At 38.2% G+C, this 16086-nt stretch overlaps 1 protein-coding gene across 10 annotated transcripts in view; it reads left to right on the forward strand.

The window, feature by feature from the left end:
* Positions 1–16086, forward strand: part of sptbn4b (spectrin, beta, non-erythrocytic 4b) — a 75986-nt gene that overhangs the window by 46708 nt on the left and 13192 nt on the right. For all 10 annotated transcript variants that reach the window (XR_001662180.1, XM_016671678.1, XM_016671679.1 and 7 more), the window contains 8 exons: positions 6613–6876; positions 7788–8012; positions 8649–8738; positions 9607–9885; positions 10906–11036; positions 11667–11871; positions 13533–13778; positions 15142–15276. Coding sequence is in view for 9 of the 10 variants with exons in the window: in XM_016671678.1 (XP_016527164.1) it covers positions 6613–6876; positions 7788–8012; positions 8649–8738; positions 9607–9885; positions 10906–11036; positions 11667–11871; positions 13533–13778; positions 15142–15276 (1575 nt within the window). In the remaining variant the exon portion in view is untranslated. The remainder of the gene's footprint in view (positions 1–6612; positions 6877–7787; positions 8013–8648; positions 8739–9606; positions 9886–10905; positions 11037–11666; positions 11872–13532; positions 13779–15141; positions 15277–16086) is intronic.

Below are 16086 nucleotides of genomic sequence, written 5' to 3' on the forward strand. Positions count from 1 at the left end.
ACACACACACACACACACACACACACACACACACACACACACACACACACACACACACACACACACACACAACATTTAAAAGTCTAGGAATCAAAGAAATGTGGCACAAATCTCCAGCTGCACTGAGGGGTAATGATTTTACACGTCTGGATCGATGTCACAGCAGCGAGTCAGAGGTGTGAACACGACGTTACGAAGTCTTTGCTTCAGCTAACCCGATTACATCCGCGTCTGATTCAGACTGGAGCAGAATAAAGATCCCATCAGTATGCAGACAGACACAAAGTTCATGCTTAAAATCTTTTTTTAACCTCTTTAAAAGCTGCTGTTTAGGTTTATCACTGATTCGAAATCCATTATTCTATGGAAGACTGACACTGCCAAAATTTAAACGTAGAAATAAAATCTCAGGGGTTTTAACTAATTTGATTAAATTGTCTCTTTTTTTTTTAGATATCTTGGAAACTAAATTATCTGTTAGCACCTTTGTTAGCTCCAGAATAGAGAAATTCCAGATATGTATTCTCAAAATGTATATTGAGAAATGATAATTTCTCATTATATTTTCTAACATTTCTAGCCTTATTGTTTTTTGATGTGAATTGCTTCGTATGCTGAATATTTTGTAGTATAAATGTTTATTCTTCCTATTCCAGTATGTTTTTATTTTGGGTCCAACTTGTTTACTTTTCTTACCAGCTTCAGTTGGTATCTTCACAGGAAGTGGACTACTTCGCAGTAGTAATCCACTACAACCAAAACAAACACGCTAACCTAGCGTTAGCGGGTGAAATGGCTTTTGATCTTTAGCCACAGACTGAAGAGAAATCCTACAACCACTAAAATCTGATGCTTCTCCATTTTGTTTCCATTTGGTGAAGAAGGAAGTTGCTCTCAGTGTCTTCAGAGTTTTTTGTGTTGTTTCCTTCAGTGGTTCTTGGTGCAGCGCCTCCACAGGCAAGGAGGGGAACAGGTAGCTCAAAGGGTTTGGTTGGTTTGATTCAGAGCAGAGAGAAAGAACCACAGCAGCAGGAGATGGAGCTGATGTTGAAACTTTGGTCCCAAATCGAACCGATTCTACTGGACTATCAGTTGATTTTCATTCAGGAAGTTAAAGCATTTAGTACCAAATGACACCATGACTGATGGTTGTTCTGGATCAGTGAGCAGAGGAAACGTGATTCGATGCTCATCATTCACCTTTCCTTGACGTGTCGGCTTCAGTGTATGGGGCAACATGTCTCCTGTTTTATGTGCTTTTCACGGTTGCCAGGCAGCAGCTGGCCAATCAGATCTCTCTCCTCCTTCCTGTCCCCCTTTCTGCCATGCATGAAGGTCATTCCTCCATCCCGTCATGTTCCCGCTTCCTGTTCCCTCTGACTCATTCACTCGTCCTCAGTGGTTTCCATTCAGTTTTTGTTCCTGACTGAACCAGAATCTAATTAAGATCTGCTTTTGTCGAAGGTTTTCCACCTACTTGGATTTACTCTGGGTAGGCCATCAGTCGAAAAACAAAAAACACCCTTTGAGAAATTCCTTTATTGGGCAGTAACAGCCATTAATGTTACATTTATCTCTGAATTATATCGATAGATGTGTGAGATTAAATCAGCTCTGTGCACAGCCAAGCGGTAGCCAGAAACTGGAGTTCTGGATGTAAAACAGAACTGCAGTTCTGTTTTACATCCAGAACTGTAGCTGGACTACATCTGGAAGAATCCGTCAGCTGGACTGGAGGTGCGGGAAATTTTTTAATTGTGGGATTTTTTGGCCCATTTTTATATATTTTTCACTTCAGAAGCCTAACAATCATTGTTTGTTCATATTAGTGTAGAGTGGTGTGCAAATTTGGACTTGAAAAGTCACATCTTTCACTGTTTTTCATTGTTTAAAAGTAGAGCTGAAACGATTAATCAGTTATTTTTTTTGTTAAAGTTTTTTTTTGTTGTTTCAGAACAAACGTGTAAATAAACCCTTCCAACCCTCCTCTCAAAACAAACCAAACCAAAATAAAACCAATCCAAAGTTTCACAGATGATTGGCGTAAATAATCCTCGACGGTAGCAGAAACAACCACAGGAAACAGAAGTCGTCACTCGTCAGTATTTTCCAAAACAGCAGTTCATGAGAGGAGTTTACTTGGCCCAGTATTGCAGGAGAGGAAACAGTTCCAGGATTTCTTGACATTTTCTGTCATTATTTCTCATTTGTTCATGTGAAACCACCTTTTCACATTCATACAGTTGTAGATTATTCTGGCACCGTCCCCGCCTGCACCACGGTGCTTTGGTGTTTCCACAGATTGGGCATCACTGTTTGATCCCCTGATAACCACAGTGTTGGTGACATGGTTATCCCCACACATATCCTCTCTCCAATGTGTTGTAATGCTGTTTTCCAGAATAGGGAAGTGCATTTACATTCCCAGATCGCATGTCTAAAGGTTCCTGCTTCTGTTTTGCATTTCCAGCATAGGTTATTGTTGAGTAGACCTATTCTACGGAGCCTGGATGGGGTGAAATAACATCTATGTACCATTTTATAGTGCATACATTTTGCTCTAGATCCTTTAATATATTCCACATTATTTGATGTTATTCTAAACAATTCGTCATCACTGAAAATGCAGCCAATGTCCTTATGCCAGACAATCCTCAGACTGTTACATACATGTTTTTGCATAATTATTGAAATAATCAAGTAATCTGGAGAGCAGAGACTCAAAAAAGGTCGATTGCTGAAACACACAGTATATTTATGCTAAGTCCAGCAGAAAGCTTTTTACATGTATAAGTATTTATTTAGCTGCAGACGCTCCCTCAGCTACAAATGTTTATATTCTCATTTTAAAAAAGCAATTAGATTATTTGTTTACTTGCATCTTTTAGTGACTTTTAATATTACATGAAGAGGCTTAAATAAAAAATCTGCAATGTGTGCCAAGTTGTTTCAGATTAGTTGATTAATCATTAGTATAATTGATTAATTGTTAGAATAAACGTTGCTGTTGAGCAAAGATGTTTTTATTTATTAGCTGCTTTAATGCGACATAAATCCAGTGTTTCTTTGAGAGAAATCTGAATAAGAGAACAAGAGACGGTGAAGAGGAAGTAAAAGAAGCAAAGCGCCTACAGTAGTAGGTGTTCCTGTACTACAGAGATCTGGATCTATAAGCTGACTTTGCATTGTTCTGAATGCTTAATGCTGTGTTTAATCAATAAATGATGTTCTGCTGCTGCAGAGTGACTGGACTTCCTCAACAAGACGCCAGTCTGGATGGGCAGCGTTCAGATCCCAACATTTTTGAGAAACAGTATTAATGCGAAATAACAACTTAAGACAAAAGTTAACTTTATGGAGGTGCTGTGGTGGTGCAGGGGCACGGCCCATGTGGTGAGATCTTGGTCCTCATGCTGGTGGCCGCAGGTTCGATTCCCGGCCTGGTGACGTTGCTGCATGTCTTCCCCCTCTCTCTTTCCTGCCAGGCTACTTTCAGGTGGGGGCCACTGGAGCCAACAAAACCTTTAAAACAACGTTTTGTAGTCGCAAAATAAAAAATGACTAAGTTTATGTTTTGGCTAAGATAGAAATTACAAGTGTTTCTCTCACTGCATTAGGATTGTATTTGCTTTATATAGGGAGTTGATTTGTCTGAAAATGTAAAGTCTTGCGTTGCTGCAGGGGAGAGTGATGAAAAGTGAGTTTGCTGTTCTCTGTGCACTTTTAGGCCTAAATCCTTTGGGATTTTGATTCTCACTCTGCTTGATAATTAGCTGACCTCATTAACTTAAAGAAGGACAAGATCAGCTGCTTCTTACTTCATTTCACTTTCTGACATTTTTATTCACTTTCTGTTGTATTTGTTTGTCTGGAGAGGAAGCACACAGTCGTACCTCTCCAGACCTTTTAGTGAAGGTAAGAACATCCTTGCTGCCTGTGTGGGAATTAAGAGAAACTGCTGATAAAATGCATTTAATTAACTGATCGTCGTCCTCGATGTGACCACATTTTCTGAGGTTTCTTTGTTCTGGAGGGTACAGGTGTTTGTTACACCAAAGCAGAAATCCTTAGAGGATAAACCGTTGCTTATGTACATGTGGAAAACTCTGCTCTGTTCAATGCTCAGGAAAAACTGCAACTAACTCCAGAGCTCCAACTCAGAGACTGCAGACTGTAGTTAGCTCACATAAAGGACAAATACACAGAGGTGGGTAACGCTAACTGAAAAGCTAACGCTAAAGCATTAATCACAAACATTAGTTCTGCTAATGCTAAAGCTACACAAACACTGCATTTAGCGGCTCCCCCACTCAGCTCCTTCAGACTAGCCAGCAGCAATTAGCAAACACCTGGTGGAACTGCTGAGCTCATGACAGGAGCTACTTCTCAGAGCAACGCTGGTAAAAACATGGCTCCTTTAATAGAGGAGCCATTTTGTGATGACTTACTGAAGGTGGAGTTTCAGAAAGAATTCTTAAAGTATTATCATCTTTCTAGGCACAAAATGTCATTTTATAGCATAATCAAGTAGCTATTGCATTCAGTTGTGAAAATGCTGCATATATCAAATATGACTTAAAGAAATTTTACCTCCTGATTTAACGCCTTGAAATTGGGCGTCTATCTCTTTAAGAAACTCCTGCTCTCTTTGAAGCTCCACCTACAGAAAATCATCCCAACATGGCTCCTCTATTAACCCTTTAACAACGTTTTTACCAGCGTTTCACTGAGCAGCAGCTCCTGTAATGAGCTCAGCAGGTCCACCAGGTGTTTGCTAATTGCTGCTGGCTAGTCTGAAGGAGCTGAGTGGGGGAGGAGCTGTACCTTGAAGGCGGGGCTAGATCCAACCGGACGTTTTAGAGCTGAATGGTTGCCATGGAGATTAAAGGATTCCTCAAACATGCATGAAGGAATCCAAGCAACACTGCAGGTTTGTTTTTGACGAGAGAATAAGTTTATAACATGATTTAAAGCTAAAAAAATAATATTTTACATAATACTGCCCCTTTAAAGAGAGAGAGGCCCAGTTTCAGGGCATTAAATTACAAAGATTTAACATGTAGCGTTTTTTTAAACTGAAGTTGCCATAGTGTCTTGGTTGTGCATGATACTGCTTCTTTAATAGTTTTGTTGTTGCAAATCAGTTTCCCAGCTCAGTGGGAAACAGAGCTGCGTCTCCATGGAGGAGGGTTTTCCTCTTGGCACTGGGATCTGTGCAGATGATCAGTGCAGCAGAGGCTCCCAGCCTGAGCATGGCAGCAGCTGCTGCAGCAGCTCGGAGCGAGTGGGTGAAGCTGCTCCAGCCCACGCTGCGCTCCCACTCACTGCAGCGCAGGCCCGCAAAAAGCACAACAACACAATGAAAGCTGATGTAAGACTCTCACACTGGGACTCACAGGGGTGTAGAGTGTGTAAATGCAGGTTTACAGTTAAATACAGTAACTTTGATGCTCTTTCTGCTGATGTTTCTGTCAATGTGCTCAGATTAAGCACTAATATTACGGCTGAATTGGCTCCTAAAAACATTGTTTCCCTGCAGTTGGAGCAGTGCTGCATGTGGATGTGAGTGATTCAGGCAGGGTGTTGTCCGCTGTGGATGATGAGTCACTGCGCTGGTCTGAATCTACCCCCCGCTAAGATCCAAATGTTTAAAAACTTTCTCTCTTTGCCACTGAATCGATCAGAAATAATCATTTAACTTGATTTAAGGGCAGGCGTCGTGTAGAGAGACATTTTACCTCTCTGCAAAAACACAAAATCTTAGCAAAGTACTTTTGGTCTAGTTTCAGGTTCAAATATCTTTGTATGCTTGAAATAAAACAAAACTAACTTACAAGAACTTTTCAGGAAGATATAGGAGCTTTTTTTAAGTCAATAATTTCTTCATATTGATGAAAAGTTTTTAGTTCCACTCTTAGATTATTTCACTTGAAAAACGTGTTGTAAGTGAAAAAGGGAACCGGTTGCTCGAAGGGTTTGGATTATTTGACTCAGTGAAGTGTGAAAGAACCACAACAGCTGAAAATGTAACAAATGTTTAAGTTTTGGTCCCAAATCGAACCGAGTCTACCAGAGCTGTGAAAACGGTTTGATTCTTTTTCATTTAGGTTTTTTTTGCTATTTTCTTCTTATTGATGTTCACTTGCCTATGAGTCTGATATATTTTACTTGTTTTACTTTATTTTTAATAATTCTACATACATATACTAGCTGTACCATTAATTATGTAAGAGACTGGAGATATTTTCTTTATTTTTTACGCCTTTTTCCCTCTGAAGCTCATATAAAACACTGTGCTGGATCTAAATTAAACAGGAGACGGATTTTAGTGCAGACGGGGTTGAATGAAAAATAAATGAAGTGGAGCAGGTGAATGTAAAGGATGACGGTCCATCTGTTCATCCGGTGGGGGTGAGGCTCAAAAGGAGCAGAAATCTGATGGGGTGACGATGTCGTCTGCACATCGTTATGATAAAACGCCACAAAGGAAACGTTTGGTGATGTGATGAAATTCAAAACATGTCTTAATAACTTCCACCCCAGATTGAGTTAAAAATGTAATTTTTCAATCTTTATTTCTGTACCACCTCTTTTTGTCTCTCGTCCATCCAGGAAGGGCAGCAGCTGATAAAGGAAAAGCCGGAGCTGAGCCCGGTGGTCCGGAAGAAGCTGGAGGAGATCCGGGAGTGCTGGCTGGACCTGGAGAGCACCACCCAGGCCAAAGCTCGCCAGCTGTTTGAGGCCAACAAGGCGGACCTGCTGGTTCAGAGCTACGAAAGCCTGGACCAGCGGCTGGGGCAGCTGGAGGGGCAGCTGGTCTACGTGGACCAGGGTCAGGACCTCACCACCGTCAACAAGCAGCTCAAGAAACTACAGGTACATGGAAATGCATGGCTTCTGCTGACCTTTCAAACAAAAATCAACTGGTTTCCATTAGTAGCTAAAGGGGTTCGTTTGTCAGATATTTTTCTAACGAATTAAAGAAAATTTCCTTTTAAATGTAGGGAACAGAGAAATTAAATACATTCTCAACATGATGTGGACCTAGCTACAAGTTAGCTGCACCAACCCTAGAGGACTCATTATAAACGCTAATTCTGCTATTGCTAAAGCAGAATAACACAGTTTTTAGCTATAGCTAATGCTAAACCGCTGTAACACAGTATTTAGCTATAGCTAATGCTAAATTGATAAATTCAACCACTTTGTGCCAATGACATCTGTTATAACATAGTATTACAGTAACTATATCTAATTACTTTTTAAAAGTAACTTGCCCAACACTAATAATATGTTCATAGAAATGAAATGCTGACAGTGAAATTAGTAGATCTGTTTTTGTCATGCTATGCACATTAAACCCTTTTTATCTGACCGTAACTTGTCATTCCTAAACTATGGATATATTTTTAAAGTTCTGTTGGTCCGTGCAGGTTTCTCCCACACTGGTTATCTGGAGGCTTTTAAAACGAACTTCCTCTTTCTTTTCTTTATCTTTTCACCTGCCGTCTCCTACTCTGCTGCTTACAGCTTCCTTTGGCACGCCTGCCACTTGCACTGCTTTACACCGCCATCTTAACTTCAAATCTAACTCCATTACCCAGAATTCATCCTGTTAAGTGGTACAGTAACTTTCATCACACCTCCCGTCCATCAGCCATTTATCGTTTTGCTGATTTTTGGTCACATTTGTTTTGCATTTTTAGGGAAAGGTGGAACAAAAATGGTACATTTCTGTTAAAATCATCCTACCGGTCCATCTTCCTCCCCTTCCTCCTCTCTGTCAGGCCATGGAGACCCAGATGGAGGAGTGGTATAAGGAGGCGGGGCAGCTCCAGGTCCAGACGGCCTCCATCCCGCAGCAGACGCAGATCCAGGGCACGGTGGTGGAGCGGCAGGCCGCCGTGGAGACCAGGATGGCCCGACTCATCGAGCCGTTGAAGGAGAGGCGGCGCCTCCTTCTGGCGTCTAAGGAGGTCCATCAAGTTGGGCGAGACCTGGAGGACGAGATTGTGAGTAGGAGACACAGATTTTTAAGGACATGGGAACAAAATCAGGACTGCTGCTGCTTCACTGTGTGATTATATTGAGATAATTTCACATTATTTTAAACATCAAACCTTTATCATAACCTTTTCTTTGTAGTTCGAATTTTCCCTATAATGTTCAATATTAAAGGTGACCTATTACGCTTTGTTGAACAAGTTAGGATAGGTCTATGGCCTATACAAAACATGTTGACTTGTTTGTGCAGAATCATTCTTACAATAAGATTTTATTCTGCTTAGTTCTGCCTTTTAACGGGCAGAGTTCCACTGGGGTTGCTAGGTAACGGGCAGAGTTCCACTGGGGTTGCTAGGTAACGGGCAGAGTTCCACTGGGGTTGCTAGGTAACGGGCAGAGTTCCACTGGGGTTACTAGGTCATGACACAGCGCCTGCTGATTTGTGAATTTACACTCTGGAGGTTTTTTAAATGGCTCATTTTACAGACACCAAAAAAACAAATTTATTCAAAAAAAAAAAATGGCTGCATGTTTTTTTTTTAAACATTGTTTTTAGAAGCAGCTGAGACCCAAATGAAAGTATAAAAATGTGAATTTTGCATAAAAGTTTTCTTTTAACTTCTGTGTGTCCCGTGTTTGTTTAGTTGTGGGTCCAGGAGCGCCTCCCTCTGGCCATGAGCCAGGAGCATGGCTCATCGCTGCAAGCCGTCCAGCAGCTCATGAAGAAGAACCAGGTAAAATAACAGCTTGTGTTGTTATTATTTAGACTTCATAGAGCTTTTCCATCCTCATGGATGCATTACCTGCATCTGAAAATATTTTAAAATCTTACTTTTTAATTAATACATCACATTTTTCATAACATAATTTACTATCATTGAGCTAGGCTAATCTATAGTGTAAACAATGAGCAAATACAGATGTTGATATTTACAGTTATATGTTAATTGGAAGGTCGCAATAAATAAATTGCATGATGAATTAACTCAATAATTTTTATTTCCATGACTTATCAATTTTCTCTTTCCATCCAAAAATTGGAAAACAACATTTGAAGAATAATTTAGTTTATTTATTTTGGATATTTAAAATATCTTCCTGTTCCAGTGATAAATGTTCATTTGACTTTAAAATGTATTGATCTTATTATTATTATTATTATTATTATTATTATTATTATTATTATTATTATTATTATTATCTTATTTAATTGCAAAGCATGATTTATTTGGAGAGAGGAAGTCTTTTATTTTGAAGAATGCTTAACAGGATCTGGTTTGTCTTTTGTCTCTGTCTTGGCTTCTGTTGTTTTTTGGTTGCTAGGATACGAACAGCTCTTGCTGTTATTTGTTCAATAAAAAGTGAACAGAAAATGTTCAACAAAAACATCTGAGCCTCCATTTGCCTCGTAACAGATATAGTTTGCTTAATTTCTGGCTCTAACTTTATACATTTCTTACATGTCGAATTTATGTCAATGCTTCACAAACAGCACTGGTCTTTGGAAAGGGGATTCCTTTTGCTGTAACCTTTTTATTACACAAATAAAGTTTCTGTTTTCCTGATACATTTTCAAGCGAACAGTTTTCTGTGTTGCTGCAGACGCTCCAGAGGGAGCTGGAGGGCCACCGGAGCAGGATGGAAGACGTCCTGGAGAGGGCAGGCATCATCGCCACCATCAGGAGCCCAGAGGCCGACTGCGTCAGGGCGGGCCACGACCAGCTGGCCCAGCTGTGGGCCCTGCTCTGGGCCGAGACAGAGCGCAGGCAGCTGGTTCTGGACGCCATGTACCAAGCCCAGCAGTACTACTTCGACACGGCCGAGGTCGAGGCCTGGCTGAGCGAGCAGGAGCTGCACATGATGAACGAGGAGAAGGGAAAGGTAAAAGTGTTTGAGAAGCTGCATTTCCATTGCCCATATGATTGCGTAATTTGACATTTCAAAAATAAATTCACGTAATGGAATAATGCCAATTTGGAAAAAAAACTTAGTTTTTCAATAAGTTTTGCAGTTAGGATGAAGTTTTTTGGCCGTATCAAAATTGGTTTAATTCGCAAAACTTCAATGGAATCTTTTTTTTTTGCAACACACGAGTCATGTGATCAATAACCGATGTTGCCGCTAGCTGCGTTTCCATTAAAATCGTACAATTTGGAATTTGGAAAATAAATATCCTAAATGGAAATACGTCAGTAAAACAAAAAGAAACTAAAGTTTTTAGTAAAAATAGAAAAGGAAACAAATTTAGTGTATTATAATGGAAACATTTTTTCACGTCACATGATCACCAACAGGAAGTTACTACTGGGGGAATCGACAAAGAGACAGGAAATGGTTTGAGGATGATGGCGCTACTTTTTTTAATGACTTACAGTGCAAACAAATTTTATTCACGTTTGATTTTAACTGCATTCCTTGGAAACATTAGCAACATTAGCGGAATATTAAAGCTTTGCACACATTTGTAATGATTGATCTTAAAAGTGTACAATTTGACATTTAAAAACTAAATTTGCTTAATGGAAATGCACTAATTTAGAAAGAAATTCTTGATAAAAAGTTTTGTAATTGATTTATTTCACATAAGGTCAATGGAAACAGTTTTTTCGCATCACACGAGTCACATTAGCAATAAATGGATGTTACTACTGATGAAAACAATGAAGATGATGACAGGAAGTGGTAGGAGGATGATGGCGTGGCAGATTTTTTAATGAATGTGGAAATTAAAAAATGTGGACAAACTTACTCACGTGTGATTTTTAATTACATCTCTTGCTTAATGGAAACACTGCAGTTGCGAAATTGTGTTTTTCAAGATTAGCAGAATACAGATAAAGTTTTGCAACCATTTGTAAAGGAAACTCATCTTCTGTGAATAACTCTGTGTTTACTCTCCAGGACGAGCCGAGCACGCTGCAGCTGCTGAAGAAACATTTGCTGCTGGAGCAAACCATCGAGGATTATGCTGAGACCATCGGTCTGCTGTCGCAGCAATGTCGCCAGCTGCTGGAGATGGGGCATCCAGACAGGTGGGCTCAGAAACACATAATCTCACAGATTATCCCCCATCACAACCAGTTAGAGCAGCAACGTCCAACCGTTTCACCGCATGGGCCGAAACCGAGGACAGAAAACATTGATATTTTTGCCTTTTTAATTTAAATAATTGAATTTATTTTCCCTTTGGGATGAGTAAAGTATTTGTGAATTTAATTATTATTATTTACATTTTTTTTTGGAAAACAAAATTTTTTTACCTGGACAGCTATGAGCAAAACAATATTTTAAAATAAATATATAAAAAAATAAATGAATGTTATATATAGTATATGTAATGTATATGAAATAAAAAATTATATGAGTCATAATAAGACTTTTGGAAACAACAGTTATTATTGATCTGATCCTAAGTATTGACTGTGTTACTTTGTCTGGATTTTTTTATGTGCGTTCTCAGAACAGGATGTGAGTCGCTCGTTCTTCTTTATTTATCTGAATTTATGTTTGCCTTGAAATCTTCTCTTGAGTAAAATGTTTTATCGTCCCTATTTACTAAGAAACTGAATTAACGTGAAACATTGTTTGACAAAAGTTTATTCCACTGGACTTTAAGGAGTTTAAAGTTAGCGTCTTTCCTGTCTGTGTGCTTTCACCCTCAGTGAACAGATCAGCAAGCGTCAGTCGCAGATCGACCGTCTGTACGTGTCTCTGAAGGACCTGGTGGAGGAGAGGAAGAGCCGCCTGGAGCAGCAGTACTGGCTGTACCAGCTCAACAGGGAGGTGGACGAGCTGGAGCAGTGGATCGCCCAGAGGGAGGTGGTGGCCAGCTCGCCTGAACTGGGCCAGGACTTTGAGCACGTCTCCGTGAGTCTGCTTTTCACAAGTCTGGGGGAGAGGCGGACATTTTGAATTATTTTTTTATTTGTATATCTTCTGGGCTTTTTCTTCTATTATCTTTGGATACCAAAAACATTTTAAAAATTAGTTTACATGCAGGACTGATTAAAGTTTGCAAAACTAAGTTAATTTAACATATTGTAACATTATTTCTTTTAAATATATTGTTTGACAAAATATAAAATCCAATTAGAAATGATAATGTTTTGACATTTTCTTGTAAAAATCATGACCTACTTAAAATATTAACAGTTTAGTTTGGAACGTTACGTTTCCATGGTTTCCGGAATTCCCTCAGAAAGGGAGGGAATTGCCATAGCAACCAGTGACTCAGCAGTTTTCTCTGTCACATTTCACCTTTACAAGCTCTTTGAAATTGAGGATTAAAAACTCGTAAAAAGATCAAATAGAATAATGTGTACTAAAATAAGCCATAGTTGGATGATTTATAAAATAAAATATGTTATGTGTTGCTGCTGTTTTTTTTAATTTTATGTGTTTAGTTCCCTGTTTGTATCAATATCAATAGCTAGTCTGTGTTTAACTGACTAACTATTTCTGTTACTGTTTCTATAAGTACTTTTGTTTGTTTTATATATTAGCTTTTAACTGTTGTGTTATATGTTTGTTTAGTTGTCAGTATTTTATTTTTGCATTTGTTAATTTATCTGGCAAATTTATGTATGATAATTTTTGTTCATGTAGTTTATTTTTATTTTTCATTTATTGTAAGTTTATTTCTTATGTTTTATTTATTTATTTAATATTTAAGGTAATGTTTATTTGTGTAAAATCTGTTTAACTATTCATGTGCCTTTTAGTTACTTTGGTCATAATTAGTGTATTTATTTAGTAATTGGCCAATTTACATTTTACTACTTTGTTTTTGTTTGTGATTTTTAGTAATCCAACAGTAGCTTATTTAGTTATTCATTATTAGTTTTTTTTAAATTTGTTTTATTTTCTCATGTGACTGTTTTTATATGTGTATCATCTGCATACTTATTTATCTGGCTTTTAGTTAGTTAGTTAGTTAGTTAGTTAGTTAGTTAGTTAGTTAGTAATCAATGTATTTACAATATATTTTGTTTGGCTGATTTACATATGACTGTTTGGTTTTAGGGTTAGGGTTTTAGTAATTTATTTGACTCTTACTTGTTGGAAGTATATTTAGTTATTGTTTGGCTTTTACTTATTTGTTTTGTTTATTTATTCATGTGACTGGTGTGTATAATCATTTATCTTTAAGTTAGTTAGCTAGTTATCAGTGCATTTGTTTTTGTTTGCATTAATTTAACTATTTATTTTGACAGTTTTGTGTTGTATGCTTTAGTTATTATTTTTGCTTTTATTTATTTGTTCGTTTATTATAAATGGTTATTCTAACACTTCTGACATTTGCAGGTAAACAGCACTTCATCTCCCATCATGTGAATCTGTTATAGTTTACGTATTTTCTCTCTTAGTCCCAACTTTATATGTGTTGTTATAAAAATAATACAGAAAAACTCCAGAAAATGTCCTAGTTATTTGCCGTAGGTGAACATTTGGTAAATAGCATCATCTCTAATTATAATATGACAGATAAAAACAGTAGTTTAAGTATTTCATTTTTGAAATGCTTCCAGGTCCTCCAGGAAAAGTTCACAGAGTTTGCGTCGGAGACAGGAAGTGTGGGACAGGAGCGCGTGACGGCCGTCAATCAGATGGTGGACGAGCTGATCGACTACGGCCACTCTGAGGCCGCCACCATCGCCGAGTGGAAGGACGGGGTCAACGAGGCCTGGGCCGACCTGCTGGAGCTCATGGAGACCCGAGCGCAGATGCTCGCTGCTTCTCACCAGCTGCACAAGTTCTTCTCCGACTGCAAAGAGGTAAAACAAAGACAGTAGCTGAGTTTCCATTTCAAATCTGTGGAAATCTTTGTCGATATTCTGCTAATGTCAAAAAAACTCTGTTAAATAAGAAATGTAATTAACATCACTCACAGCTCATTAAAAATTATAGCAGGTACATGAGATATACTCATAATTCGGCGTTCATTGTCTATCAGTCAATCAGAGGAGACGTTTGCGTCTTATTTAGATGTTTGAGCATCAAGTCCTGCCTACTTAGGAGCGGCTGCGTTTTGGGGAAATTGTAATAGGTTATGTTATATTAGAGCTATGGATTTAACACATTGGAATGACATAAAAAAGATTTTTTTTAACTTTGTGATGCTCTGGTGGAGCCAGAAAAAAAAAAGAAACCATCACCCTCCTACCACTTCCTGTCTCTTATTCAGCATTTCTGCCAGTAGTAGCTTCCTGCTATTGATCACGTGACTCCTGTGATTCAAAAAAAGTTTCCATTGCAGTTTTGCTAAATAAATCTATTTCTATACAACCAAAAAACACCTACAGCAAAAAGTTTATCAAGAAACGTGATTGTTTTTTTTTTGTTGTTTTTCAAAATTGCCATGATTCCACTGAGCAAATTTCATTTCGGAATTTCAATTTGTGCAGATTTATGGTCAATGGAAACGCAGTATGTTAGTAGACGACTAAATCAAAAAGAGAAAAATATAAATCAAACACCTCAACAGTTGAACATTTTACAAACAAAATCCAAACACAAATTGGTAAAAATGAACTCGGGTCCGCCTACAAACATCGGTCTCGGTTCTGATGAAGTGAATTCTGGTTCAGTTTGAAAACATATGTGAACGGCAAGCATACTGGAGACTGCTCCAAAAGCAGGAAGTGGACTACAGCACAGGGCATTCTGGGTAAATACAGCCAAAACAAATGCCTAAGCCTAGTGCTAGAGGTAAAAATAGCTTGTGGTCTTTTACCAAAGACAAAAGAGAAATCGTACAACTGCTAAAAGTCACCACTACTCCATTTTTGTTTACATTTTGTAAAGAAGGAAGTTGCGCTCAGTTCTTCTCCAGAGGTTTTCACGTTGTTTCCTTCAGTAGTTCTGTGTACAGCGCCACCACAGGTGAGGAGGGGAACAGGTTTTCCAATTAGTTTGGATCTGTTGTCAGTTTGCATTGTGAAAGCGAACCACAGAAAACGCTGCAACTTTGGTCCCAATCAAACCGATTCTACCAGACTGGATATGAAAATAGGCTTAATAAAGAATCCTTCTTTTTAAAATTACTGCAAATCACTCTAATTGTTTGATAAAAAAAGTGTATTTGGTCTTTATTATTTTTTATTTCGGCAGATTTACATAATACTCCTTAATTTCCAGATCTTGGCCCAGATTGAGGATAAGCACCGGCGGCTCCCAGAGGTCCGGGCTCGGCAGGGCAGCACGTCCAACACCAGCACGCTGCAGAGGCTCCTGCAGAGCTTCGAACAGGACATCCAGCTGCTGGTCACTCAGGTACAGCAGACACTCGCTGCCTGCTCTGGCATCTATATGCTCTACATCTGGAAGCTGCTGGGAGGTTTTACATCGTTTCTCATTTGACTTTTTTACCTCAATTTTCAGTCACGGTTAAGAAAGTAAGCAGAAAGTCAGACTTATTAAAAATTAAGGACAAGGAGAACCTCTGCAGTACTTACACAGACGGACAAAGTTATTGGTTCCTGTTCGTTAATGATTAAGAAAGGTCACTGAAATAACTTGAAGTAATAATAGATAAAAATTTACCAAAAATTAACAAATAGAAATCAGACAATACTTTAGAATAATGAAAAAAACCTAATAAAACAAACCTGGGCAAAAATAAATGCTGCTAACGCAACTGCAAAAACACCAAATGCTACCAAGTACTTTTGGTTCAGTTTCTTTATTCACTTGAATTAAGACAAAAACAACTTACAAGTAACTTTGGAGCAAAAGGAGCTTATTTTAAATCAATATATTCCTTAAAACAGATGAAAAACTACTAGATTATTTCACTTATAACATTTTTCCTTGTTATAAGTGAAATAATCTGTCAGTGGAACTAGAACATTTTCATCGATATTAAGGAATTATTTATTGAAGAATGTTTGTAACCAAAGACTTTTTGTGTGCATATGTTGTTCCTAAAAATGGAAAAATGTTCATATAAAGTCTTTGATTCAGATATTTTAGCTTTTGTTTAAGACTAATTTATTATTAAAATGAATACTTATTTCAAACCTCTGGTTCTTTTATGCTACAAATTACTTTGGTACCTCACCAACACAGGTATTACCAAGTATT

The sequence above is a fragment of the Poecilia formosa genome, unplaced genomic scaffold, assembly GCF_000485575.1.
Source record: "Poecilia formosa unplaced genomic scaffold, Poecilia_formosa-5.1.2 Scaffold48, whole genome shotgun sequence".
NCBI lineage: Eukaryota > Metazoa > Chordata > Actinopteri > Cyprinodontiformes > Poeciliidae > Poecilia > Poecilia formosa.